This window comes from Aythya ferina (assembly GCF_964211825.1).
Source record: "Aythya ferina genome assembly, chromosome: 5".
NCBI lineage: Eukaryota > Metazoa > Chordata > Aves > Anseriformes > Anatidae > Aythya > Aythya ferina.
The window spans coordinates 50,795,034-50,822,335 of record NC_140301.1 but is presented as its reverse complement, the minus strand read 5'-3'; the positions used below and the strand labels follow the sequence as shown (position 1 = coordinate 50,822,335).

Genomic DNA, 27,302 nt, shown 5'->3' with positions numbered 1-27,302 from the left:
AAAAACAAAATGCCAGCAAATTTAATATCTTAGAGTCATTTATTTTCTGTTGTACATACTTTCTGAACAGCAAAACAACACATGTATGTATTTACATATTTTAAATTAATACCGTATTCTTGACAAGTCATAACATTTTCATATTTTACTCATACTTCTCAGTACCACATATCCAAAATTCTCTTTCATTGCCCCAATAACCTCTGAATGGAGTTCCTTTCATTTAAAGGTTGTGTGAACAATATGCTCATGAACAAGACAATGTTGATAATACTGGAAATAACGGAAAGGCTTGGAGTGTTTCATCATAGATGTCTAGGACAATATATAGAACAAACTATAAAAGTACTTATGATATAGGATTATACTGGATGATTAAATAAAACACAGAAATTTTCAATAAATCATCTACATACAATAGTTTTAATAGCACATCCACAAGCTTCTAGAGCATTTCTTTGGTTTAATTATTTGAAGATTTAATACAGACTTTCCAGCTTGAATGGAACTTTATTGCTCCATTCAAGCTCTTATGATTAAAGGCCATGCATTAATAGTCTGATCATCTCCAAGTTGGTTTTAGATCAAGGTTCCAATAAGTAAAATTGCATACTGACAATTACATACACAGAGTTTCTTCCATGTGAAGTCCTTTGATTTTTTTTTTTTTTTTTTAATTCAGTCTAATTTAGGAATTGATATTTTGTATTAAAATCACTCATATTAACTCTACAAATAAAATTTAGGTAGTATTAGAGTCTGAAAATACCATTTTTGATTACTCTGAATATTCAAAACTCCTATTAGCTTCAGTTAGATTTCTAAGGCAGTAAGGTGATGCTCTCCTCCATATTTTGTTTCTTCTTGTGAGATTATACCAGTTGTACTGTGCATTTATACTTCCATTAAATAACATTATGAATATTAATTATGTTTTGGTGAACATTAAAAAACTAGTATCTGAGCTGACATATAGGTATGAATGAAGATAGCATTCACCCACCCCAAAAGAGCTCTCCATAGTGAACATTTTTACCTTGTGGAAGAAAGAGTAAAGAGTCTCCTGCTACAAAAAAACCCTCTACTGCCTTCATTAAGCTGGTTGAAGTTTTCCTCCCTTATCTGCATTACCTTTTCTGAGCTATGTTCCATGTGTACAGGCAGATGTAAATCTGCACCTAGCAGAGGCAGGGCAGTTGCAAGAAGGCACAGCTTGTCAATCAAGCAACCCATATTGCTTTGGAGCAGAGAAAGGAAGTCCAAAAGAGGGTCACACCTAAAACTCTATTTGAATAATAGTCCTACAGGATTTATTTAAATTTACATAAATATGATTCCCTTCTATAAAAAAATAGTCTAACAAACTGTATGGGTACCATAAGTAGTTGCACAACTCTGACAATAGCTTCTATACTGGGACTCTAATAAGACAATTGTATGTGCATTCAGACACTTAGATTCCATGGAAATATAAACATTTCAAATGGAACATGCAAGAAATAAAATTCAGCCATGAAAACCATAAATACATTACAAAGAATGATTCAACTGTGAAAAATGTCCATAACATTAGAAACAGTTCTCTGTATGAAGTTTGCATTAAGATCAAACCATTTGTTTCCCACAAATGATGAATGCTACCACATGTTTATTCTGTAGACCTGCCCTCATTGTGAACAAATTGTGCTACCGTTGTAATGGCAAAACAGACTTTTTCCTTGGACATTCACTTGAAATGGAAGTTCTTAAAGTGTCCAAGGAGTTCACCTTCACAGGCTGTGACTTTCTGCACCTCTGTGGGAGCAAGTTCTTGTAGAATTCCACAGCCTTCTTCTGGAAGTGTTTCCCGACGATAACGTACAGGATTGGGTTCAAGCAGCTGTTGCTGTAGGCGCAGTAGGTAGCTATCTGAGTCACAATGTCATTGATTTCTTCAAGGCATTTCAAAGTTTTTGCCAAGTAACAGATTGTATCGATGAATGTGCTGATCTGGAATGGGAGCCAGCAAATGACAAACAGCAAGAGCACAGCGAGGACCAGCATGGTGGCTCTCCTTTCTGTCTGGATTAACTTCATTTTTTGTAACTCGCTACTTCGTAAGGCCTTGATGATCTGGGTAGTGCAATAGGTAATTACACAGAGCGGGATCACAAAGCCCACAGCATTCAGCAGGATGTTGTTTGCAGGGTGCCAGTAGGGGGCTGGATAATCAAGACCGCAGGCTGTGATGTTGTATTCTTTGTAATACTGTAATTTTCGGAAGACCATTGTAGGTGAGCATAAGAACAATGCACACATCCAGACTACAAAGCTATTCCACTTGGCACAGACAGTTCGCCGCATCCGTCCCAGAGACATGGTTTTCACCAAGGCCAGATAGCGGTCGATGCTCACTAGTGTCAGAAAATAAATGCTAGAATAAAGGTTCATTTTGCTGACTGTGTTGACGGCTTTACAGAGGAACAGCCCAAAAGGCCACTGAAAATTATTAGAAATGTTGATGGCCCAGAAAGGCAAAGAACAGACTAGCAGTAGGTCGGCAAGTGCCATGTTTGCTAGGTAAATTTCAGCCACTGTGCAGTGACCCTTGTGGAAACACAGTACGATAAGGACAAAGGCATTTTCTATTGCTCCCAGAATAAATATAAACCAAAGAAATCCAGGCTGAAAAGTCTGTAGCCATAGCCATGCATCTGAATTTAGACATTTATATCCATTCAGCTGATGAACTTCAGAATCATTGTGGAAATCTGTTGGAACGATTGTGAGCTCCTTGGTGGCCATAAGCTTGTAAAGTTGTGTAACATTTTCAGTTGTGATGATAACCATTTCTGTGCGGAGAGGGGAAAAAAAAAAGGTGCAATGAGATCATTGCAGCAAAAGACACAATAAGAAAAACTGGCTCTGCTTTTACCACTGTCCTAAAAACATGGTATTGAACAGGCTCACAATTCTCTGGCTTGTTTTTCTTTATGCACCCTGCATACTTGCAGAAGGTTTCAAAAAGCAAACTGCCATGGACTGTGCATTTGGATCAATCAAGGGGGTGAAACAGAAGGGATGAAGCAACAGTTGTCATTGTAACAAGCAGGTTAACTGAAGCTGGAAGAGAGCATTGGCTGGCCTTTATTCACTAGAGCTACATTTTTTTTTTTTTTATTTTTCCTTGTGTCTTCTCCTTCCTTCCTTTCCTTCCTTCCTACCATGGTAGGTGGGTTGGCAGGTTCGCAAAGATGGTGGCCATCTGACTACAGTGAGCTATTTTGGGTGCAAGAGCACAGTCTGAAAAACAGGTGCTGTACTGTAAATATTCAGAACAGCCTAGGGTCTTACAGGGAGCCATTTAAGGGCCTAAATGTCAGGTATGTGCTTAAATGTCAGTAGGATCAAACAGTAGTTAAGTGTCCGGGTTTCACTTAGTGACGTTAAAATGTTAACTGTATTGCTGTGTTTCCGAGATGATTAATGCTCAAGTACAAGACTGGTTTCCCAGTATGTATGTATAGTTCCCTGGACTAGGTGACAGTAATACTGTTTTTCTTATCCCAGGTCTTAAAAATACCACTGTTTATATTACAGTTTGGTTGGAACCTTTTCAGATATACATGTATTTTTAACTAAAATATTTGTCTGATTCATCTGGTGAAATGACAGAGAAAAGGGAACACATTTGTAATTCCTGGAAGGATGAGGTTCTCATTTGTTTTCTAGTTACTGCATTTGTTGTTTGATAAATGTCAGTGCTGGATATGCACATAGATATTTGGCTGTTAGATGCAGAATTCCTGAGAAATGATGGCCATATTTTGTGTATTTGTTTTGAATTAAGTGCCACAGTGCTTGGGAACCAAAAGCAAAGATCAGGATGGAATTTCACTATATACACTAGAGGCAACAACAAAGACTCTCTACCATAAAATTTAATAAAATTTATAGCACATTTGTCAGGCAGTACAGATCAACTGGATAGAACAGGCAAGTGGGACTGAGAACTTTGAAATACAGGGCAGTTCAGAAATAGATTAATGAGCGCAAACCAAAATGACAGCAATGCACATTTCCAGTCTTTCATAACTTGAGCAAAGGACTATATTTGCATAAACTGGACAGTAACATAAATATTCTCATCCTCCAAGTTTATCTTTCCAAAACCAAAACTTTTCAAGCCCATATCTAACCTCAGGAACACATCTCTATCCTCTAGCATGTATCCTGACTCTTCATTCATTTTGTCCTTACTAGAACCACCTCAGCCTTGAGACACCTATGTCCTTTACATTTCTGAATGTTTTCAACCAGCATCTGGAGAATCGGCTGGTGGACCCAGTTTATTATCTGTCATTACACATTGTAGACACCTGTCCAGTGACCTATGCTTTTGGTTACACTGATTATCTGGAGCTTTTAGGTCTTGAGGGTATGGATTTATTTGTTCTATATGGAAAGCAAACACGATATGCAGTGCATGTTATACAACATTGGAAATATTCTCATCTATGTTTGTTATTCATCTTCCATGTGCAAACAACTGCCACAGGTTGTAAATGTTTTGGTTAGAAATCTTATTTTTGTCTGAGCCCTTTCAGAAATCTGCATATACATTGCATTTTTTAATGTGATTTTATTTATTCATATTTCAGTACAATGGAATGTTGGAAAATACCAAAAGACTCACTGTAACCTAGATCTGGTGCTTCTGATCTATCCATTAGTCTGTATTGGATTGTTTTGGCACAACCTTATTCTCAACATGCTTATATTGGCAGTTCCTTATCACTTTAATTTTCTTTATTGTCCTCTATCTGTTGATATTCTGATTATTTATTTATTTATTAACCTATTTCCAGGAATTTAAAAGAGAATGACAGGTCTGTAAGTCCCTGGGTCCCGCACTCTGTGCCTTTTAATGACAGGTATTTTTTTATTTTACCCTCTCTGGTCTTCTGAAATGTCCCCATTCTCCTTGACCTCACAGACACAAGAATGAAGATTTCCTCTCCTAATTCCGGAAAACCAAAATGGTGGGTTATATAAAACCCTACCATTTTGAGAGCCTCCATATGATCTTTAATTTTTTTTTTTTTTCAAATCACATTTATCAAATTGTTCAAATCAGTCATCTTAAATATCAGTTTACAATCTTTTCTGAGAAGATTAACACAGCAACTCAGCTAACACAGCTGTGATTAACACATGGGACTAACACAGCTACTGCAAACAGTAGCTTCAAGTCTCTCTTTCTGTGTCTCATAGAATCACAGAATCATAGAATATTCCGAACTGGAAGGGACCCACAAGGATCATTAAGTCCAACTCCTGATTCCACACAGGACCACCCAAAACCCAGACCATATATTTGAGAGTTTTGTCCAAATGCTTCTTGAACTCCGTCAGGCTCAGTGCCATGACCACTGCCCTGGGGAGCCTGTCCCAGTGCCTTACCACCCTCTGGGTGCAGAACCTTTCCCTAACCCCCAGCCTGACCCTCCCCTGTCCCAGCTCCATGCCATTCCCTTGGGTCCTGTTGCTGGCCCCAGCGAGCAGAGCTCAGCACCTGCCCCTCTGCTCCCCTCGTGAGGGAGCTGCAGGCTGCCATGAGGCCTCCCCTCAGCCTGCTCTGCTCAGGGCTGAACAAACCAAGGGACCTCAGCCTCTCCTCATACATCCTCCCCTCCAGACCCTTCACTATCTTTGTAGCTCCTTCTCCTGGCACTTCATGCTGTAAAAACACATAGGAAATTCTAATGGATGACCAACAGAAGGTCATCTGGGAACAGAAGATCTTGGGCATTGCTACTGGCAGAAGCTGTTGCTTCTGCTGGTAGCGGGCTGTGAACTGGTGGCAAGAATTAAGTGTAAGTGTATTATAAAAATGTTTTCAGGTTGGATATCCACATATATTTAATAAAACATTAATTAGTGATTCAAAGTCAAAAAGGCTATGATGTAGCTGGCAATTTCTATGCTGTCCATCATAGTCATGACAAATAGAAAAACAATAACCAGAAATTAATTCTACAGCAAATAACTGTTCAAAAATTGCCTATTGATCGATATTTTTCCTTTAATTCATCTCTTTTAGAGGACTGTGCTTTAGAAGGGAAAGCCCTAGCATTCTTTAAAATAAATTACTTCTATCACATTACCATGGTCTAAGAACAGTGTGCAGGGACTATTCCCATGCTGTGGGGCTCCTGGATGACCTGCATCCTTGGTCCTTACTTCAAGCACTTCTGTAAAACATTGGTAGAAATGTGGGTGTGAACAGTACAAAATGTACAAATGATCATTACATGCCCTATTTAAATGATTGCCTGGAGCTATTCTCTATAGCACAGGAAAGTAATTTAAACCATGTGCTTCCTGAATAAATTATGATTTACACAGCCACAATTTAGAAAAGAAATTTATGTCTATTTGCCATTATCTTATTATTGCAATTTAGTGAAAATAAATGTAATCCCTTCACACCTCTATAAACACTTTCTGTGCAATGCAAGGCAGTTTTAATGTCTCAGCTGGGATCCTCAAAAAGATTTTATCCAATGATTTTGATATAAACACTGCCCAGCTGAAGCAACCCACTTATTACTGAGATTATGAAGGACTGCTGTAGTGGGTTGAACTGGTCTCTGCTGAAGTTGACCTCCTACAGCTAGATACTTCCTGCCTGATAGTCACGTAAAAACATTGTCAGACATTGCTTCATGTTGTTCTAGAATATTTTTTTTTCTTCTATTAGTACTGGGCATAAATGACAATATTTTGGTAGCAGGAGGCTGCAGGGTGCTCTGTGTTGCAGACAGCTATGTCCTGCCCTGTGCAGATGGCACCCAGCCCTGTATCACCTCCAAACACTGACCTGAGCAACAGAGAAGGGCTTTGAGGTTGGCTGACACAGTCGTATGTCGGACAATGGGCTGATCCTGCCAGTGCTGCAGATAATGTACCCTCACGGACGAGCTAGGAAAAAGGTGGTAATACACTGCAGTTGCTGTGCTGCTAGAGAGGGGAGAGGGGTCCCAAAAGGTGATGCTCTGAAGTGCCATGGCCTGAAAGCTCTGAGGACTGGGCACAGTCATTAATGCCTCTCGCCTTTGCCTGGAACCTGGTGGGATGTCCTACTGATCAAGGATGGACTTACATGTACCATCCAGGGGGGAAGCATGTTAGAATAAAGGCATGCAAGAATAAAGGCAGCAAGCCAAGGATAACGCCCAGAGTACAGAAGACTTGGAATAAGGATCAGGTGAGGATGGAAAGTCTTCATGCTACTGCTGTACATGCTGGGCTCTATGGATGATCCTTACTGAAAGAGGAGAAGCAGAATATGATAAAGCAAAACAAAAAGCCCTCGAAGGATCATGAGCTGTGAGCTAAAAACACAAGCACAGGGGAAAAAAAGTCAGAGCTCAGTTAATGGTGTTACTGGATACGAATAGGCTTGAGGAAAGCTAAGCCATTTTACTCCCCAAATGGGGAAATGCGTCAAGTTAACATTTTTTCACAACCTGTTTTGGGTTTGGATGAAGCCCTGCAGCTACTGGATTCATGGACTTATTAACACCTCTGAGAGTGGTGTTAATCCTTTCTTGTACTATGTTAAACATTTGTTTCAATGCTAAGATACAGTGAGATATAATCTGAAAGAACAAGGGACAGACCAGCAGGCAGAAACTGTTGTCAAATAACCCCAGCCTTCATGGCTACCTGTTGCCACAGGGTCAGGTTGGGTTAAGTGTAACCTGTGGTATAAACAAGGGTATTTGAGACTAAGAAGGGGGGAAGAGGGCTATTTGGCTTAAGCTGAGCCAGAGAACTGAGTGCTTGTTTAATAGTTCATGGGACAACTTTTTATTGGTATCCAAGTTAGAGATGAGATGTTTGAGTTAACTGGCAAAAAATGGCATAAAAATTCCCTGAGGCGAGGCTGTCTTGCCCATGGAAATACTTCTGACTACAAAAGTACTGGAATTAAAAGCATGACGCAATATTTCAGATTCTGATAGTTTATGATCTCTCCTATTTGTAAATTATAGCCACATCCTGGTATGGTCAAATTGCCTACTGATTACATCAGCTAGGATTATAGGGCTGAAATGAGTCACTGCAGGCATCTATGTTTCCATCCCTAATTTATGCTTTCCTACAACAAACAACACTTCTTTTGCCCTCAAGCAAGAGTAAAATCTTGCTCAAGAGCAAGCAAGAGTAAAATCAGCTCAAATTAAAACAAGGGGCTGAGCATCCATGTGGTTATAGTTCAGTGAAGTGTCTTCAGTGTGAGCACTTGCTAGCTGCTGATGTCCTGAGTGTACATAGTTAATCCACATTTCATAGAGACAAGAACAATTTCCAGTTTCCTTTGCTCTTTGGGATCACCATCCTGCTCTGAGTTTTTGCTAAGTCAATCCAAAGCATCTGGGAGCTTCCATTCCTGGATTTCTCTTATTTTTAGGAAAAATAAAAAAAAGTCTGGGAAGAATTTGAAAATTTGTTCATTCCCTCAGGATTTTTCTGGACTCTGGAAGTCCAGACAACCATTCCGTTTTTTTTCTCCAGTATATATTTAGGGACTGGGATACCACTGGGAGCCTATGTTTTTAGGTCTTTGAGTACTGGTTTCTATATGCAACGATATTCTGCCTGTTTTGTCACAGTCACCATGTGTTTGTGTGCTGAGGACAAACTCATGCATTCTCAGCTGGGAAAACTGAATTAGAACAACAACAACAAAAAAACCAAAAACAAACAAATAAACAAAAACAAACAAACAAACATAAATTCAAACAAAACCCCATCACATACAGGAAACACAGACAATCCTGCCTGTGGCTTCTTGCAGGCTTTTCTTACAGGCTATGGCCTTGTGGTTCAGGGCCTTGTGTAATCTGTTGCCAAACCTCTCGCCAGAGCACAGGAGCACTGCTGCTGAAGCTGCTTAGTGGAATATAAAATTGTGCCTGCCCCATAGGCACAGAGATCAGGCAGTGCAGGGACCCCTGCACATCTGCTTATTCTGATGATGCACAGTGGCACTGCACAGAGAAACATGCATATCTACTTGGGAACGGCTAGGTTCCTCAGATATTTATGTACATTTATGCACAGTTTCTCTCATCGGGGTCAGCTAACCACTGACACATCACTTGGGAATCAATGCAAGGAGCCACTGCATCACCTCCTGCTGTGTCACACTGTGCCCATGCCTCCTAAGACACGTCTACTTCTCTGAGCCGTGTAAGGCTTCTTCTCATCCACTAGTAAAATTGTACCAGGATGGAGGGAGGTGTAATTCACTTTTATTCAAGGTGAGTCGTGAACACTCCTTCTGCCAAGACAATAGAATAAGATCTCTTGTCACCAGAAACCTTGCTGCCTGGCTTGTTCTGCTTTGTTCAGCAGCAAGAGGTGTCCTGGCACTTGGATTTGAGGTCTTAGTTATTCTAGGTCTTATTTATTAGCATCAGCATAAGTCATGATACCAGAGAACAATTTTTAAATGGAAAAAGATGAAATATGTATACTATTATTACTATTGTAGCTTTGTTTGCTTAAAGAAACATCATTAAGTAATCTTATACACAAATTACTGTTTCTTAGCTTTGAATCACATAAAGAAAGAGGTATGTCTACATGATAACTTCATCAGTGGTAAGAAGTTGAGACTGGCTCATTGATTTATTTCTTCTGACTGTTTAAAATGCAAATGTTCCAGGATAGGATTTTGTTGTCAGCATCTTCCAGCCTCTGGAATCATTACTTTGAAACCATAACAGTTACAATCATTTCAGTGTTTTTACAGGATACAGCTGATATCCGTTTTTCTTCCTGTATTAAATTAATTGGATACATGTAATGAACTCAGAGGAAAGGTATTTAATTAAAATAAACAAACATTACCTGGACATAAGCTTGTGGACAAATGCTATTGCGGAGGATTATTCTGCATCCGGATTGTTTCTGTTCCCTGAAATAAAATAATACAATACTGATGATTATTCAGCCTTGGAACTCTTGTAGGCCACTTCAGGTAAGATTTTATGATCTCTGAATGTAAACTAAAATTCTTGTGAGACTGCATTGTGTCAGTTTATGCCTCACCTATTCCCCGAAATGACTGTCCCTTGCTCTCAGATCTGCTGGAAACAATTGCATAAGACCTATTTGGTGGTAGTGCCTGGGAGATGGGTATCCAGCACACAACTCCATTTGAGTGATACAGATTCAGAACAAGGGCCTTGTAAAGGCTAGATATGACTCTCAGCTGAGTTCCAGACTGAAGTCTGTAACATTCTTAACAATAATTTATGATATCTGATTTAAGTGCTGCCAGTGACCAAATGGTTTTCCAGATATGTACAGCTTCAGATGATGGTGACACAGAGGAGTGGAAAAGCTGGGAGGACAAACACATCTTTTAGCGAGTGGCTGCATACTGAGAGGGGCATTGGCTCACTTCTGACATATGAGGCTTAGAGATGGTGCTTTTTTAGAAGACAGAGCAGCTACAAAAAGAAACAGCAAAACACCCAAGGCCTGCCATGGTCTCCCCTCTAAATCCCTGTAAAGAGCCAAGCCTGTTTTGATGCTATATATTTTTGTGAGGATTTGTACTCCTGAACATATCTGAGCCCAGCCTGGGCAGCCAAGTATCCCTTGCTGGTGGCTATTAGTTTCACAGCCTTACTTCTTCACGCTGGTATAAATACTATAGTAAAAGCAACAGAGGAGCTGCCAGAGGCATAAGAAGATATAGAGGTATCTGTCCAACACATCTGCTATTACTGAAATGAGAAATAACAAGAATTTAAAAGATATCATAGGTAAGGGTGGTTCTCTGCAGCATGGTGCTTACAAGAAAGCCTATTTCCTGCTGACTGTGGAAGTATTGCTTCTGCTTTCTCAAAAGCCTACCTATAGCGTTAAAATTGATGGACTCAAGCAAATAAGAGGTATCACAACTTCTTTTAACTGCCTCAGTTGAGACCATCTGACAGGTCACAAATATTTGCCAGCCAAGGAGAGGTAGGTTTCATTTTTCACATTTGGAGGTTTTCCTTCCAGGACAATGTCTGTTTGCAGGGGAAAGGGAGTTTTATGAAATAACAATCTCAATGCATATTCCTTTAACTGCACACCTACGGGTCTAGCAGGTCTGAAGAACATGTGATGGGATAACCTAAGCAGAAGCTTTTCTCAGCAAGAGGTCAAAGGCATATTAGAAGATCATCGTAATCTTCTGTGATGGACCTTGTTCTTGGAATTTGTTGTCAACAAAAACACAGGCAAGATATGCTTCTTATAAATTCTGTTCCTTCTCTGTAAAGCTTATTTTCAAAGCTTCTATTTAAACTTTTATATATACATCAGTAACTGTGATAATTCTGACAGAATATGTTATCTATGGGTAAAATAACTATAGCTGAGATGAAGATCAGAACAGAACAGCTACACTCCTATGAGAGCTGGTAGGAGGAAAATATGAACCGGATCAGTGAGAATTACTGAACACAGGGTTCAGTAATGGAAAAGGGCCAATATCACTATGAACACTGCGTATTTAGTCCAAATATAGTGATGGTGTTCATCCTTTGATTTGATGCTATCTATTCTAGAAACTGTACTACTAACAATGCACTCCAAAATGGTACAAATGTCACACAAGTCTGATGTTGCTGCCATTCTGAAAGAAAATTTTTGTTACAATAGTTTTATTTAATCTGAAATGAGAAATAGTGATTTTTAACATTAGTGTCTGATGTAGGATCAGAATAGCAAGATCATCAAGTTTATTCAGCCATTAAATCATTCAATTTCAAGCTTGTCACCTTCAGAAGTTTTAAAGACCCAACAGGATAAAGCCCTTAGTAGCATTGTGATATGGTTAACTTAGTGATATGGTTTAGTGTTAGGTCAGATGTTGGACTCAATGATCTTGAGGTCTCCTCCAACCTAGACAATTCTGTGATTCTGTGTGTTTGTCTGATCATTTTATCCCATCACTGGACCAGATTTGAGAAAGAGGTTGGACTAGAGACCTTTCTAGATCCCTTCCAACCTAAGATTCTTAATTTGTTCTTCTTGTACTAATAGTTGAAACTTCCAGTTGGATTCAGGCCCACAAACAAAAGTAGAATTTTGGCAGTGAGTAAGTGAGTGTCCTTAGGAAGCTGTGGACATTTTGGTGAAAGCACAATGTGAGCTGGCTTTTGCTATTTTTTTTTGCTAATATCAGGACACAGCAGTGTCTAGTCCAAATTGGAGAAGGGAGGAAAAACTGACTTGTATTAACTGGGGGTTTCAGTGGGGAGCCTGAGTGCCTAGGGAGCAAAGCTTGCACACTGGGGTGCTGATGGGTGATGCTGGGGGTTGACATGTGCCCAGTTACATCTTTTGCTCTGGGCTATAGTGTGATGTGTGGGCTGTTGGAGCCATATTTCAAATGTGTGTTATCTGTGTAGCACCAAAATATGTACTGCTGCATTTACCTTTCTAATCTTTGGGTTACTTCAGTTACCTCTGTAGATGGCTACGGGGAGAGGTGGAGAGAGATGGGGAGATCTCAGAGACTTTCACTAACATTAAGTTAGTGAAGAAAGGGAAATGCATAAGAGAAAACAAAAATCTGTGATTTTGAGACAGCAGCAGCCAGGTGTTTGTGAGGTCATTTGGGTGCTTTAATATGGGCATTTTGGAAAGTGCAGGGTGTCTGGGATGTCTGCCTGAGGATGGTACATGATACAAGGTCTCTGAAAGTTGTGTTTTTCTGGAGCCACATGAAACACATTGGAGTTCCTGAAAGAGCCCCAGACACTGTTGGGATCCCTTTGCCTTTTGATGTTAGCAAAAAACCTGGAGGGTGGAGGACATAACTCTGCTGTGAAACTAGCAAATCTTTGGGCTTAATAGGGAGTTACAAGGGCTATAAAATAGAGCATTGTGGCTGTAAAATGAAATGCAGAATTACAGCAAAAGAAGATAAAGAAAAGTCTCCTGGGAATAAGTCTGTTAAAACAGTCCAGATTTTAAGAGCTGAAAAAGAGAAGCTGATGATTTGTTTCAGAAAATAATAATAATTTAAAAAAATGAAATATGTTTACGCTTTTCAGTTATGGAAAAATACTTAAAATTTTTAAATATTAAAAATATTAAAATAATATTTCAAAATACTATTGATATTAAAATATTAAAATTTGTGTTTGAAATAAATAAGAGTCTGATGTGGTGTTTAGCATATTAGACCTTGGCTTAATGTTGTTTTGAGCAATATTGCTGCTCCTTATTTTCTGGGACATTAGGAATGCTATGTAAAGTTGTGCTACCTTGGCAACAGCTGAAGACAATGAGATAGAGCCAAAGGTTTTTGTTTCTGATATTATGTCTTTCCTCTGAAAAAAGATATTATCTATGAGTAAAATAACAGAAGAAAAAAACAAACCTGCCTTAGTACATTTATTTTTGCTGACTTTCTGACCTCTTTAAAATCTGCATGTTCATAACACCTTTCTCATTCCTGAGAATGCTGTATTTCTCAGAGTTGAGTTAAATTCCATCTGTATTTTAACTTTTCATAACTATATTAAGAACAACATAAGCTAGAAATATTCAGCAAGAAATAACTCTTAAAATTATAATTTCTCTTGTAGAAATATTTTGTCCTCTTTCCCTGAAGCATGGAGGAGAGAAAACACATGTTTAGTTAGAAAGGTAATGCCACAGAGCTCTGATATATCACTCCTTTTGTAACATTTATAAATGTCATGTATTAATGTATTGTCCACTAGCAATAACATCACTGAGAGAAATTACAAATGTGAGTGGACTCAGTTACTCAGAAATCCTTTTTTTCTGTGAAAAGTTCTCAGATGAGCTGTCGTGAGGCTACATGACTTATACCCAGTCAGTGATGATCACAAGGGCTAGGTGTGACTAACAAGGTGCTGTAAAGATTTAGTCATGATCTTGCTATACGTATGAGCTTACGGAGCAGTTCTTTGGAGCTGTACATTCCTCTTGTATGGAAATCTTTCATGGATATGGGATTTCAGAAAGCATCCCCCAAAAGAACTGCCATGGATGATAAAATGACAGAATCTTCCTCTGGCAGAGAAAGGCTGCATCAGAGCTTTGTTAAATTAAAAAGTAGCCTAAATCACAGGGAAGGGTATAAGCACATAAATAGTCAAAAATGCGTAATTGTCATGGCAAGGTGCAGGTTGGACAAAGGAATAAAATATGATGGTAAATCCCTCAGCACCACCACTCCTTAAGACTTCTGCTAATATTTGAAATACTACTATTGTCTTTGGCAAAAGAACTAAGTGAGGTCTGTAACTGTGGGGGCATCAAGAAGTAGTATTTGGTACATACAGGTCCTGTACATGGAGATGTGTGCACAGCAACCAATTCCCTAGTTTAAATTTAGATTCAAATAAATGGTTTACTGTTTTGTTTTCCTGTTTCCTGGAGATTTCCTTTGTGTTAACGGCAAGCAGCTTTTTCCTTCTCTTTTGTACATGATTGATTGGCAAACATAGTAGGAGAACTTTCTGTACTTGTTCAGCAACATTTACCATAGCACTTAGTGAGCAGAGAAAGAAGATGGATTCACAAACTGTCAAACTACTCTGAGAACAGAAATGATCGCTTCTTTTCTCCCTCTCCCAGAACACATTTCAGTGTCTGCTGCAGAGAAATTCAAACATCTCTGAGGAGGTTTAAGCTGTTCTGACATACTAAGTTACTCTTTTTTCTGTCCCCAGCCTTCTCAACATGGTATACGCCTAGGTAGGAACAAAGTATATGACGTATGATGCTCTTACATCTAAGTGCTAATCAAGCATACGCCAATTTGATGCCCTCTTTGTAGTCATTGGGCAGATGGGAGACCTATATCCAGGTCTCTGCTCTGCCAAACTTGGAACAAGGTCTTCAACTCAGGTGATCTACATGCCTGTATCCTAAGACACCACAAGGTCATTGAATAATGTTGATTGAGACTATTCCTCTTGATAAAGCTATTTCAAATTAATATAAGTACCTAAATAATTTTTGAAGCAGGGACATAAATCTGATTCTTCTGTTTCTAGAAAATATCAACAACTGAAAGGTTTATAATGACAATTTTGCAACTCTTTCCCTCTCTCCTTGTGACCAGTGAATTACATCCTAGGAGTTCTCAAGTCTCTTTAATCTTTAATTCTCCAGAAGCTTAATCCTCATGGACCCCTGCACTACTGGATGTAATGCAGCTCCACTCTAGGACTGGTGTCAGGAGTAGCTTTGTGTCTCTGAGAACCAAGATGCTCTCTGATTCTTTTACAGAAACGCACATTACCTGATGCTTTCAAGTCACAGCTGCGTTTACACTTCTGTGTGCACTGTATGTGTTTGCTCAAAATATTTTGACAACTGTGAGAGAAAATATTCAAACAGAAGAAAACTGACCACAAACTCACTCTGCAAAGTTGGCAGAGTATCTTGTTCTGTTCTTTTTCGTATTTCCCGTATGAGAACTGTGACTGAAAGTTGGGGAAAAAAAAAAAAAAAGAGAGAGAGACTATAAATTTCCTCATTTTATGAAGTGAAATACAGTTCTGCCATGTTGGAATGGATTCAAAAGAAGTTGAATCTCCTTCCCTAAGCACTGCAGGAGCTTTGGGAATTCTCTGCTGTATGAGAAGGGCTTGCTGTACCCCACACCACTGCAAAATACAAAGATGTTGGTGCACTAATGTTGTGAGACCTGTTTGATATCCCTTGCAGGAGTCTGATGTCATGTGAAATGGCAGGTCTGATGGTATCACACCGTACAATGCAGCTATCAAGTGGCAGACAATACCATGAGCCCAGTGAATAGTTGAGGTAATCCATATCCAGTGATAAAGAAAAATGCTTCTGACTTTATCAAGAATTTGTAGTTTGTACAGCAAGATTATATTTCTTTGTTAAAGTAAGCATTTCCTGCTTCAGAAAGCAACCTTTTCTGAAACCCAGATGGATCAAAACTATTGCAAGTGCCATGCTGAAAACAGTTATGCTGGGGAAGACATACATGAATTTTCAACTGGATAATGACAGCTTTTGAGGGGTGGGCTGGGGGAACTGTTCCTAAGATAGGTCCTTAGAACTGGTCTTGGGATTCAACTAATTAGTTATATGGCTGGAAAATAGGAGAGAGCAGATGAAGCATACCAGTGACATAAATTGCCTGATATCTTCTCTACAGAAATCAATGGGAATATCCTGCAGAGAGCACTGGACAATACCAACAAAACAACAGAAGTGGAATAATAAAAGGAAAAAACCTGTAAGTTCTGAAGCATTTATGTTCCCCAAGAAGATGGAGCAACTGATGCTCCTTTGTTTGCTTTGCTTTAGTGGGGGCCCAGGATTTGCTCGGCAGTGTACAAAACTCCTCTTAAGGCTCCCTCACTGAGGAATGCATGGATGTCCTCATCAGCCCTGCAGTTTGTTGCATTGCTTTCACCAGGCCTCTTCAGCTCTGCTTACCCCACTCCTATTAACTGAAACACAGCTCTTTTCCCTGTTTAGCAGCACTAAGTTCTCATGACAAAATGTGAGGGTCTAATGGCCAAATAGTTTTTACCACTGTTGCTCCCTTTTTGCACTATTTAATGGTGAGATTTGCCTTTCAGATGAACTGGATCTATGCCCTGAAAGCACTTTCCTTCTAACACCTTGAGAACGTTCTAACAGCCATTTAGGAAAAAAAAAAACAGATTTGCCATCTCTGGTGCTGCCAATTGCTAACGTGTTTACAGAGTTGTCAATGGCATTTGCAATAATGCAGTGTTTCCTGCATGTTTTCACCACTGACTTTCACAACTACGGCTTTTTAGAAAATCCTGTCTCCCATAACTAAGTATGTGTGGTTGACTGGTTGCAGTCTCTACAATGCAATAGCCATTTCTTGGACAGACGCTACTTTAATTAGTTCTTAACATACAGGCAATTGATTTTACTGTAGAGTTGATTCAGGCTCTGTTGCATTGTGCAGCAACCTAAAGGATGTTTTAAACTAATATTTTGTCTGCAACTACAGATAATTATCCCCACCAGGAGCTGTAAATATTGTAGTCAGTACTACGTTTTCTATAATTCAGTCACATACTGATGGCTCTGTGCAAGGAGAGGATTCCTTAGTGCAGGCAGCCCTCTGAGGGCATCTCAGTCAGAACCTGTCCTCTTTATAACAGAATGCCTTGGGTTCTCTTAATGCCTCCCATCAAAGTAATATGTAGACAGGTTCACATCGGGCTCTGACAACAGAATAGGCTAGAAAGTATGATTAAATATATAATTGTCAATTATACTTACAGCATTCATTTTAAGCAGGCAGAATATAGTGGAGATGAAATTTATCCAGGTTTTTTAAGTTAGCACCTCTACACGTGCTTCTTAAGACAGTCTCAGTTTAATTCAGAACATCTGACAACATCTACAGATCTATCCCCAAACCCACATTACCAAATTATTAACTAAAGTTTCAATCTCTTGAAAAGCCTGACTTTTCTAATACTCTATCCCAGTGGACAATCTCCATCATTACTGATTGGTGTCATGGAAGGTAATACAAGCATGACATGATATTAATTGTCTAAATAGCAAGTGATCGTTACTAAAATAATTGGTGTTTTTTCCCCTTTCCCTTCCCTTCCCTTCCCTTCCCTTCCCTTCCCTTCCCTTCCCTTCCCTTCCCTTCCCTTCCCTTCCCTTCCCTTCCCTTCCCTTCCCTTCCCTTCCCTTCCCTTCCCTTCCCTTCCCTTCCCTTCCCTTCCCTTCCCTTCCCTTCCCTTCCCTTCCCTTCCCTTCCCGTCCCGTCCCGTCCATTTTATACTCTCTGAAGAACTCCTAAAACCAGAATATGGCAGTGCAAGCACTGGCAAATTTCCTTCTCAAGGAGAAGGAAGTCTGGAATTTCTTCAATTCAGTGATGAACTTCAGAAAGCCATTTTGCCTTGTCCTTCCTAGGTCAAACATGTCCTGCTGTGCTGTCACTTGGGCAGATGGGACAGTCATTTCATATTATTTTTATGTTTCTGCTCCTGACTTAGCCAATAAATGAAACATTTGCACTTTTAAGAGGTCAGTTTTCAGATACCAGGTTAAAAATTACCACAGTCTATATCACAGAGGAAAGTTCAAAACTAGATGTACATACCTATTTAAAATGGTAAGAGAGAGAGAGAGAGAACAATAGTGAATCTCAGACTGCATTACAATTACTTTGACGTCCAGAGCTGATAAAATTGGGGTTTATACACCCAAAACAAAACAAAACAAAACAAAACAAAACAGTTTTTCAGCTGAAAACCCATGACAACAATTTTTATGTGCAAATGTACCATATTTCTATTGGCAGAATTAAGCATTCAAATAAATGTTGATAAGAATTTGGTGATAAACTAAATTGTACAAACAGTCATGCAGCTTTCAACTCTGAGTGGTCTGGAAGGCTCAAGATACTTCTCCAGCTGAGAAGTGGTGTGATTTACAGCGCCAATTTACGATATCCAGTGTTTGTATTATGATTTTGCTTTTGCCTTTTCATGCTTTGCCAGTGTTCCAAAATTAAACCATCTGTTAATTTGTTGTCTCCACTTAGCTAGCAATGGGAGATGTCAGAGACTTGCTGGAACCCGGTGCAGACAATCTGTTTTTCACTCTGTATCTATGGGTTTTGAGCACAGGTGGTTACCAGGAAGATTTGTCTATCTGCTCTTTCCAGAATACCAGTGTCAACACAAAGATATGGTGAGGATTTTGTCAGAGAGATTCTCTTATTATATGGCACAGCTCCTTCGGAGAGTTCTTGCACCCCAAGCTAGCAAATGCAGAGATACTTCTATGTTGGGGCAGTCACACAGTGTGTGAATGTCAGGACAGGAACAAGTGGAGAGAAAGTGAGAGGATGCCAGTTCTGGAAGAGAACATAACACTGCTAAAGAACACAAAGGAGAAATGCTGATAGTTTTGAGGAAGGAAGGCTGGAGGGAAGGAAGGGAGGGAAGAAAAGTGTGGTTTAATCTCCCAAAAGGGAAAGGGGTTTCAAGACATATGACTAAGGATTCCTGTCTGAGTCAGATATACCAAAGTAATCACAGAATCACAGAATTGTCTAGGTTGGAAGAGACCTCAAGATCATCGAGTCCAACCTCTGACCTAACACAAACAAGTCCTCCACTAAACCATATCACTAAGTTCAATGAGAATTTCATATGGGAATTTCATTCAAATTGTTATAAAACCTAGATCTTTCACACAGTTTAGATCCTGCTCTTACTTCACTTCAGAATAGTCCAAAATTTGAAATTGTTTGATTCTGGTATTTAGAGTCAAATCTTTCTTCAAATTTTTAAAGCTGTTTGACCAGATAATTCTTTTATCCCAAGCCAAAACTTATTAATGTATTCACTCTATCTCTCTCGCTTCCCCTCCCCCCCTTTTTTTAAACAAGCACAAAAGTGCAATGCAAAATACAACAGTAAAGCTTTCTGTAGTAATCCACAACACAAAGTGTAGCAGAATGAAATTCCAGATGTCTTACTCTGTACTGTAATCATTATTCAAATGCCAATTTGTAGACCAACTCTGTTGTGGAAGAAAACAAATTTCTGTCTTGCATTTCCAAAAAAAGACTGATATTTCCAAAATTTTTCAGGAAACACCCCTGAAAAAATGACTCCGCTTTATTACTTCCCCTTCCTTCTGGTTCTGGGAAATGCTCCTTTTGCTGAGCCAACTAGCTGGAATTGGCCATAAGGTGCCATTTTTAATGAAAAAAGGTTTCTCAGTGGAATGATGTAAGTAGAAGCTAAGAGAACACAATGCATATATTATGCAATATATAAATATATATGTTTTTAATGGGGATGTCATAAATCAAAATCTCCTGTGAACAATATCCCAGCCATTCATGAATTGCCACCTTCTCTGATTCATTAGGACTGTTTTGATTGACATAGTACAACTTCAAAAATAAAGTTGCAGCTCACCAAGGGAAAAAGAAGAGTAGAGTCATCTAGAAAGCTGTCAAGTTTTAAACCAGTGCCCTTGTTCTTGTAAACTGACAGTCTTCTTTCTTCATTACTTGATTCAGTTACTTGTAAATCTCAACAAAGAAGGAAAGTTTGTGAGAAGATAATTGCTTTTATTTGTTTGTCTGCCCATGAGGGATAGTCCCATATCCTTACCACTTGGAAATTTTGGCATTAACTAGATCGATGATCCTTGGAGATCCTAGAGAAATGATACTTGTCCAAGAAAAGGAGAAGAAATAAACCAATTTATCGGTCTTGGTTGTAATAGAAGGACACCCTTCCTATGAAGAAGGACTTGGAGAGATGAGGATATAAAGCTTGGAGAGTAAGGCCTCCAGGGAGACCTCATTGCAGCCTTTCAGTTACTTAAAGGGGGCTTATAAAAAAGATAGAATGTCTTTTACATGGGCAGGTAGTTATAGGACAAGGGGGAATGGTTTTAAAGTAAAAGAGGGGAGATTTAGATTAGATGTTAGGAGGAAATTCTTTACTATGAAGGTGCACATCCTTGGAAGTGTTCAAGGCCAGGCTGGATGGGGCTTTGGGCAACCTGGTCTGGTGGGAGGTGTCCATGCCCATGGCAGGGGGGTTGGAACTAGATGGCCTTTAAGGTCCCTTCCAACTCAAGCTATTCTGTGGTTCTATGATGATTTTATGATAATAGAGTGAAGAATATAGTCTGTTTTAGGGAAAGACTGCTGGAGAAGATAAGAGGTGCATGCAGACCTGAGCTAAAACCTCGTGTCAATATTTTCGATGTTTCTGTCCTCCCACTTGTTTAAGGATCAGGTTCCACCTTTGAATTATGTCAGCTTCGCAGCTACATTTTGTAGAAAGGCTCAGGAACTCTGATGAACTGCTCCCAGCTTTCTGGCCTGCTTGTTGTCTGCAAGCAGTTTACAATCACATCAGTAAGGGATTGCTGCAGGGTGTTCTGCATGTGTGTGGGCAGATGGCTCACACTGCCCTTCTGGAGGGAATGTACTGCCCATTTCTATGCCCCATGGCTCTTCAGAGAGGCAGGGCTTCAGACAGTCAGTGAGTTGGTAGATCACACAGCCATGACAAAAGGAAAAAGCGCTTCCAGGCTCACAGGGGTGCAACTCCCAGACAACTTGCAGGAACACTGCAGGAGGAAAACCAGCTACGGCCAGTTCTGCCTCCAGACAAGCACATGTAAATGCCATTAATATAAAAATCAGCTCAACCTCAAAACATAGCTTGCTCTCCTTATTACTGAGTTTATCTCAGATAATGTGAGAGGGAGAAATGGATTTCTGCATTTTGGCAGCTCCATCCTCTGAAATTAGCCAGAGCTTGAGGTTTGGCTTTGTTCCAATGCTGTCACTGCACTGACATACCTGAGTGTGCAGGGCTTAGCACTGGCAGGTCTACAAAGCTGAATGATAAGATCATTATTATTATTTTATTTATTTTTTTTTCAGGGATCACAAAAGCTCAGCCTTGCTGAACTGAGTTGAGGAGTTAACGTACAAGGGAGGTAAATATAGCATAGCAGCAAAAGCAAGTCAAATCTACCACTGGCAAATTTGAATAGTTCTGAAATATTTTGCAGTGTTGCTTTACCATAATGTCAGAGTGCTCTGGGCTTGCTTATCATCAGACTGAAGATAGCATGCTTTCAGCAGGCAACTAAGCTCCATGTGTTTATTTTCTGGTCTGTGTCTCATTGGTGTCTGTTCACCAATATTTGGGGCTTGCAATGGTGTGCTGGACCATGACCAGGGTTCCTCAGCCCCATTGTGCTAGTATTACTGCTAAGTGAATGATATGTCATCATACCATCAACTGTGGTTGGCAGCCAGTGCAACTTTGTCTATGGGAAGACAGCAGCCTGCGGTCTGTGTTTAGTGTTCTTGTTGCATTGCTCATCTTGTTTCCCCACTGCGGTTGTGCCCACTCATCTCCAGGCAGTCATGCTATAGGGATGCCCTTTCCCCTCTCCATCGCTGGTTGGGACATCTCGCTGTTTCCCTTATCAGAGCCTGACCTCATCAAAAGCTGGGTAAGGGGGCTGCAGTATTTGAACAGGGTTTAGCGTGAAACTGTACCCTGAGCCTGTGTCATATTTACTCTTCAGTCAGGTTAGTGTTATTGACAGGGATACATGCACAAGGGATGGACCCTCCTGCAGCTGTGCTTGGAGCCGAGGTCGCCCTTGTCTGCTATCTAGTCTCACAAGTGCCATAAGACACTTTTGCTAGTTTCAAAACTACTCATATGGCAATGTCAGCTCAGGAAATAGGTCCACTTTAAGCAAAAGTCCCTTGACCTTACGTTTAAACTTTCTCTGATCAGGAACACTGCAGCAGCACAAGGCGGAGAAGCAGGAAGTAGAAGAGTGGCAACTCTGCTCATCCATATTGCTGCTAAAGTCTGAGTTCCCCTGAGAAATGGAGCCTCAGTGATGCTGGGGGCTAGCAAGGAATGGCTGAAGCAGTTATCACGTTGCTTCTTTTGCACCTTAAGAGATAAAATCAGGTGTGGCTGAACAGAGCACAGTAGGGTCAGAAATTTGGAGAGGGACATCCAGCCGAGGGGAGAAGCTGGCTGAGCTCTCCCCTACTGACAACTGAGCGTGTTGGTCAGCAGCTGGAGACTTCAGGCAGCGTTTGGTCTTCAAGCACTGCACCTTCACCCAGAGCCATGCCAGCTGCAAGGGAAAGCTTCTGCCTCTGCTTCAAGGCACTGTGTTCGCAGTCCTGCACTGGCCAGGCAGAAATGCAGCTTTTCATCTTTGCGTGTGTAAAATCTGAAGTACGCAAGGAGGAAGAAAGACCAACATTTAGATAAGGCTGGGGAAACCCAAAAGCATGGAGAGTGGAGGGGAAGTTTTTAAAACCATGAGTGACAAGGGAACAAGCCCGGTGTATGTGTAAATTAAAAAAAGAAAAAAAAAAAAAAAAAAAAAAGAAGAAGAAGGTTTTAACTAAATGTCATTTTGAGAGAAAATATTTATTCTCTCTTTTTTTAAACTTCATATTGATTAGCATTGCTAATGACTTCAGGTTTACATTTGTTGCTGACTTGGCTACTGGGAAGGTGTGTTTGTTTTGAAAGCAAAGCTCTGTTTGCTAACATGTTTCCCTAGACTTTTTTCCTACTGTGACTTTGAAAATGGGGGGATTATTTATTTATTTATTTATTTATTTATTTATTTATTTTAAGAGCTTTTTATTTCCTTCTTTCCGTGAAAAGCAGACTATCTAAAATTGAATGTTCATAAGCAGTGAATTTTAGACTCTTCATAACCAATGTACTAAAATTCTCCCAAATTCCTCATTTTCTGTCTGGAAAAGGACTTTGAATGTTGTAATATTTACTCTGTGAATATAGCTCAGATTTTTTTTTTTTTTTAAGCCACGTTCCAGTGTGGTGATGAGATCCTTAATTCAGGAAGCTCTAACTCAGGAGGAAAGGCAGTTTTCTTCTATGGATTGGCAGTACAAAATGTTCAGGTAACTCTGAGTAACACACTTACTCCTGTTTCAGCATGTACAAGGCTCAGTGGAAAACTGACAGAAGTGTTCTGGAGATGACTCTGCTTTGGCTATTCCGAAGTCTTTATTAACTTAGGGACATTTATCTCTTCTCTCTGCATTTGTACTATTCATGTTGAAAACAAGACAGATATATTTAGAAGTCTATGACTGATTCTGAAGTGTGAAGTTGCTTCTCTTCATTCTTTTCTTAAAGGCTGCATGTTTCCAGAAAACAGCAGACAAGATAGAACTCATATGACTGATATTACACAATATCCTGATGCTTCATTCTTACAGATTTTGCGGTAAAAATGTATTTATTTATTTTTTCTAGCTCTGTTCAAGATTCTCTAAGAAAATATGTGCACTGTTCAAGACAAGAATATCTTCTAATCTTAGGAGATAGCATCTGTGGGATTACACATAATGTATCAAACCCAAGGCTTCTAATGACAAACTGAACTCTCTTGGCTGCATGGCTATTTTATTATTACTGTTATTGTGCTCAAATCTCTGCTTAACATACCAAGTAATAGAAAATTAGCAGCTAAAAGAATAGCATATACTTCAACCTTTAGTCTTTTTGTTATAAGATCCTAATCACAACTCCAGTTCTAAGCCTATATTTATATTTAACAGCATCTTATAAATCACGCTCTTACTGTATTTTTTCATTTGAATACAAATGTTAGAAGGAAACAAATAATGTTCAAATGTCAACTGAAACTTTTCTTCCTACATTACACAAGAAATAACTTCAAAATCTATTTTTTTCCAGTTAGTATAGATGAGACAGGTCAGAAGTGTAAGTTATACACACATCCACATTTCCTGAGTCACAAAGTTGACAATCAAAACAATAAACAGAGAAGAAAAAAAATAAGTTTCAGGGAATACAGAATTGTCTCTGCTTTTTCCTTACTACTTACGCAATTTTTCAGCTGAAAAAAAAAAAAAATAACTGTTTGCACTTTCTGTTCTTTTATAAGGTGTAACAAATGGTGCAAATCAGATGCCTTCTGGACAGAATAAATCATGTCCCTTGGGTAGCCCATACCAGATTGCCCCTGTGGCAGGGGAAAAGCCCTGTGTCTTTGGCATCTTGGGTACACTGAAATAAAACTTTTTTTTTTTTTTTGGAAATGTTATACCTCTATGAAACCTGCAAAGTTACCAAACCACATCAGCAATAAATATTTTACTTCTCCTTGTTCCTGGAATGCTAATAACATTAGTACTGTTGTAATTGAAACAGAAACATATTAAGAATTCAAGAAGTGGTTTCAAAAAGCAGTAGTCTGTATTGAATTTAAATGACAACTTTTTGTATGAAAAAGAAGCGGAAACACATACCTTGACTGTGAATTCAGCACTGAACAGGTACAAACGAGAGAGTGCAACACTTCTCAGTGAACAGTCACGCTCCTTCTGTTGTATGAATGAGTCTAACTTCTGGTTTTCTGCCCCTCCCTGAACAGAATAGACTCATCCCCCTGTTGATGACGTCATATTCCTGGATTTTCTGCCTTGCTATATTTTGTTTCAGAAGCAAAGCTTGTCTGCTCTAACCAGCATGAGACCACTTTTATTTGACTATGGGTGGTAAACAATTCAAATCAAGTTAAAATAAAGATTTGCCACAGTGTGTATAAAACAACTATATGTGTTTGAACAAGAGTCTCCAGAAATGTGTGTGCATAAGCATGTACACACACATACACAAACCTGACCTTTATTGTGGGTGATGTCATGTGCATTGCTTTTACCAGTGTTAGACACAATCAACGGTTACACAAATTAGCTTCTTGCAAGACTTGGATCTTTAAAATAGAAAAGAACAAATATCTCATTTACAATCTTACATCCTTTACATTCTGGGGAAGAAATTTAGTGTTTATATCTCTGGAAGACAGTGTGTTCCCCTTCCTCAGCAGAAATCTCTGGCTACTCATTGTGCTAAGAATGAAGACAAATTCCAAATACCACTTAAAAATTTATATAGGACCAAAATTTCTTCAAATTTTGGATGAAACGTCTGTAAGAAATAGAATTATACCCAAAGAGTAGAGAAGAGCATTTTTCCTATGACAATGATTTTTATTCTGAATTTGAGATCATAACAGATCTAATTTTACCTTATTCATAACAGGCATAACTGTTTTTCCTCTATTTATGCAATTAAACTGAAACCTGAAATGGTAGCTGTGGTTGCAGCATCCCACACAGAGGATACATCTTCATTCTGAGAATAAATGAACAGAGAATACATCAGTCTATTCTGTTTCACACAGATTTCTAATTCTGAAAGTAATAAATTCAAGAAAACTCTTAAAGCTATACGTATCGTATGTGGTCTTTTGTGATCAAGGTATCTAGCAGAACAAGTATTGGGCCCCTACTCCCCTCTCATTCTCCATTTATAATTCTCAGACAACACTCATTGCACTTTTCCCAACAGGAATAACTGTTTTGCTTTCCACTCATGTTCCTTTTCTTTCTCTGAACTTCTATAATAGCTGCTAGAAAATAACAATTTTTCTTTCTTTAATGCTGCAAGCCCAGTAAAACTTTTTGACCAACAATGCCTTCCCCTGGTCCATTCCTACTTTCTCTGCAACAGTTCTAGTTTGATCATGTAATTTCAGGACTCATATCTCCAAGGTCTTCATCCTGAATTTTTCTTTCAATACTTTATTTTAATTAATTAATTAATTAATTAATTAGCCTATTTATTTATTTATTTATTTTGTTCCTTCTGTATCCATATAAACATTTTAGAACTATAACTGGGGTTTCTTTTTTTGGTTGGGTATGGTTAGAGTTTAAACATTAACTTAACATGTATTCATAGGAGGGCTTCTGCTAGCTCATTTGTAGCAGTGTAATAAAACCCAGCTGTAGTGAGATCTGCTCTGTTAAGCCTGAGGAATGTGGACAGCCTCTTGAGGAGCAGGTGAGGGGTGTTCTGCAGTCTTCAGGAGCTAGCCTGCTATGGACACTTGCTTCTGAAAGGGGAAACATGCCTCTGATCATCTCAAGAGCTTCTGAGAGACCAACCTCTGCAAAGGAGGAATCATGACTGGTTCAGGGGAGTGGGGAGGTAATGCACATGCCTCTGACTTTGCAGTTAAATTACTTGGCCATTGGAACACTGCAGTCAATGTTCTCCTCATATTTAAGTATCAGGAGATAGCATGTAGAAACTTCAGTATGTAAGCATAAAACTAGAATATCTTGAATACAGAAAGATGACAGAGCTTTTCCCTACCCTCCCCTCTCTGGTTTTCTAAAGAACAACTGTCTGAACGGCTGCAAGATGCCACAGCTGGGAGTCATAACTTGTGAAAACTTTAATCAGCTTGAACTTGGTTACACGTGGGCATTTTTTCCTTAGTTAGGAAATCTTAGCCAAGATTTTGCTAGGAAGTTGAAGGAAAATATAGCTGAATATTGGACTTTATTAATTCAAGAAAATAAATTGTAAGTAAATAAATATAAGGGGAGTACTGCTTGCCTTGATAGTTGTTCAGGATTATTGCTAGTGTTTTCCGGGGAAGGACATTTTGTCTCTTGATTTTAGCTGATTATTTGTTGCCCTTTTCCAAGTGTGTTTTGCTCTTTCCTACTTTACTGCTGATACTATGGCTGTCTTTGTGTTCCTGGGTTTGGAAGAGGGCAGTAGTCCTCTGCTTTTTGATGGGGAGTTATGGTTTTGAGTGTTGGAGTTTGAGCA

The 27,302-nt window shown here is 39.2% G+C and overlaps 1 protein-coding gene across 2 annotated transcripts; it reads right to left on the bottom strand.

Moving 5' to 3' along the window:
* Window positions 1-27: 27 nt before the first annotated feature.
* On the bottom strand, window positions 28-25,112 carry BDKRB2 (bradykinin receptor B2). Of its 2 annotated transcripts, XM_084520677.1 has the most exons (4): window positions 24,923-25,112; window positions 9,904-9,970; window positions 6,147-6,233; window positions 28-2,831 (listed from the first exon to the last, which is right to left on the bottom strand). In XM_084520677.1, the coding sequence occupies exon 4, from the start codon at window positions 2,827-2,829 to the stop codon at window positions 1,687-1,689; it is 1,143 nt and encodes a 380-aa protein (XP_084376803.1). In that variant the 5' UTR covers window positions 2,830-2,831; window positions 6,147-6,233; window positions 9,904-9,970; window positions 24,923-25,112; the 3' UTR covers window positions 28-1,686. The 2 variants fall into 2 exon arrangements, with proteins under 2 accessions (XP_084376803.1, XP_084376802.1); XM_084520676.1 differs by lacking the exon at window positions 6,147-6,233 and having other exon boundaries at window positions 24,923-25,111.
* Between the last annotated feature and the right edge of the window lie 2,190 nt (window positions 25,113-27,302).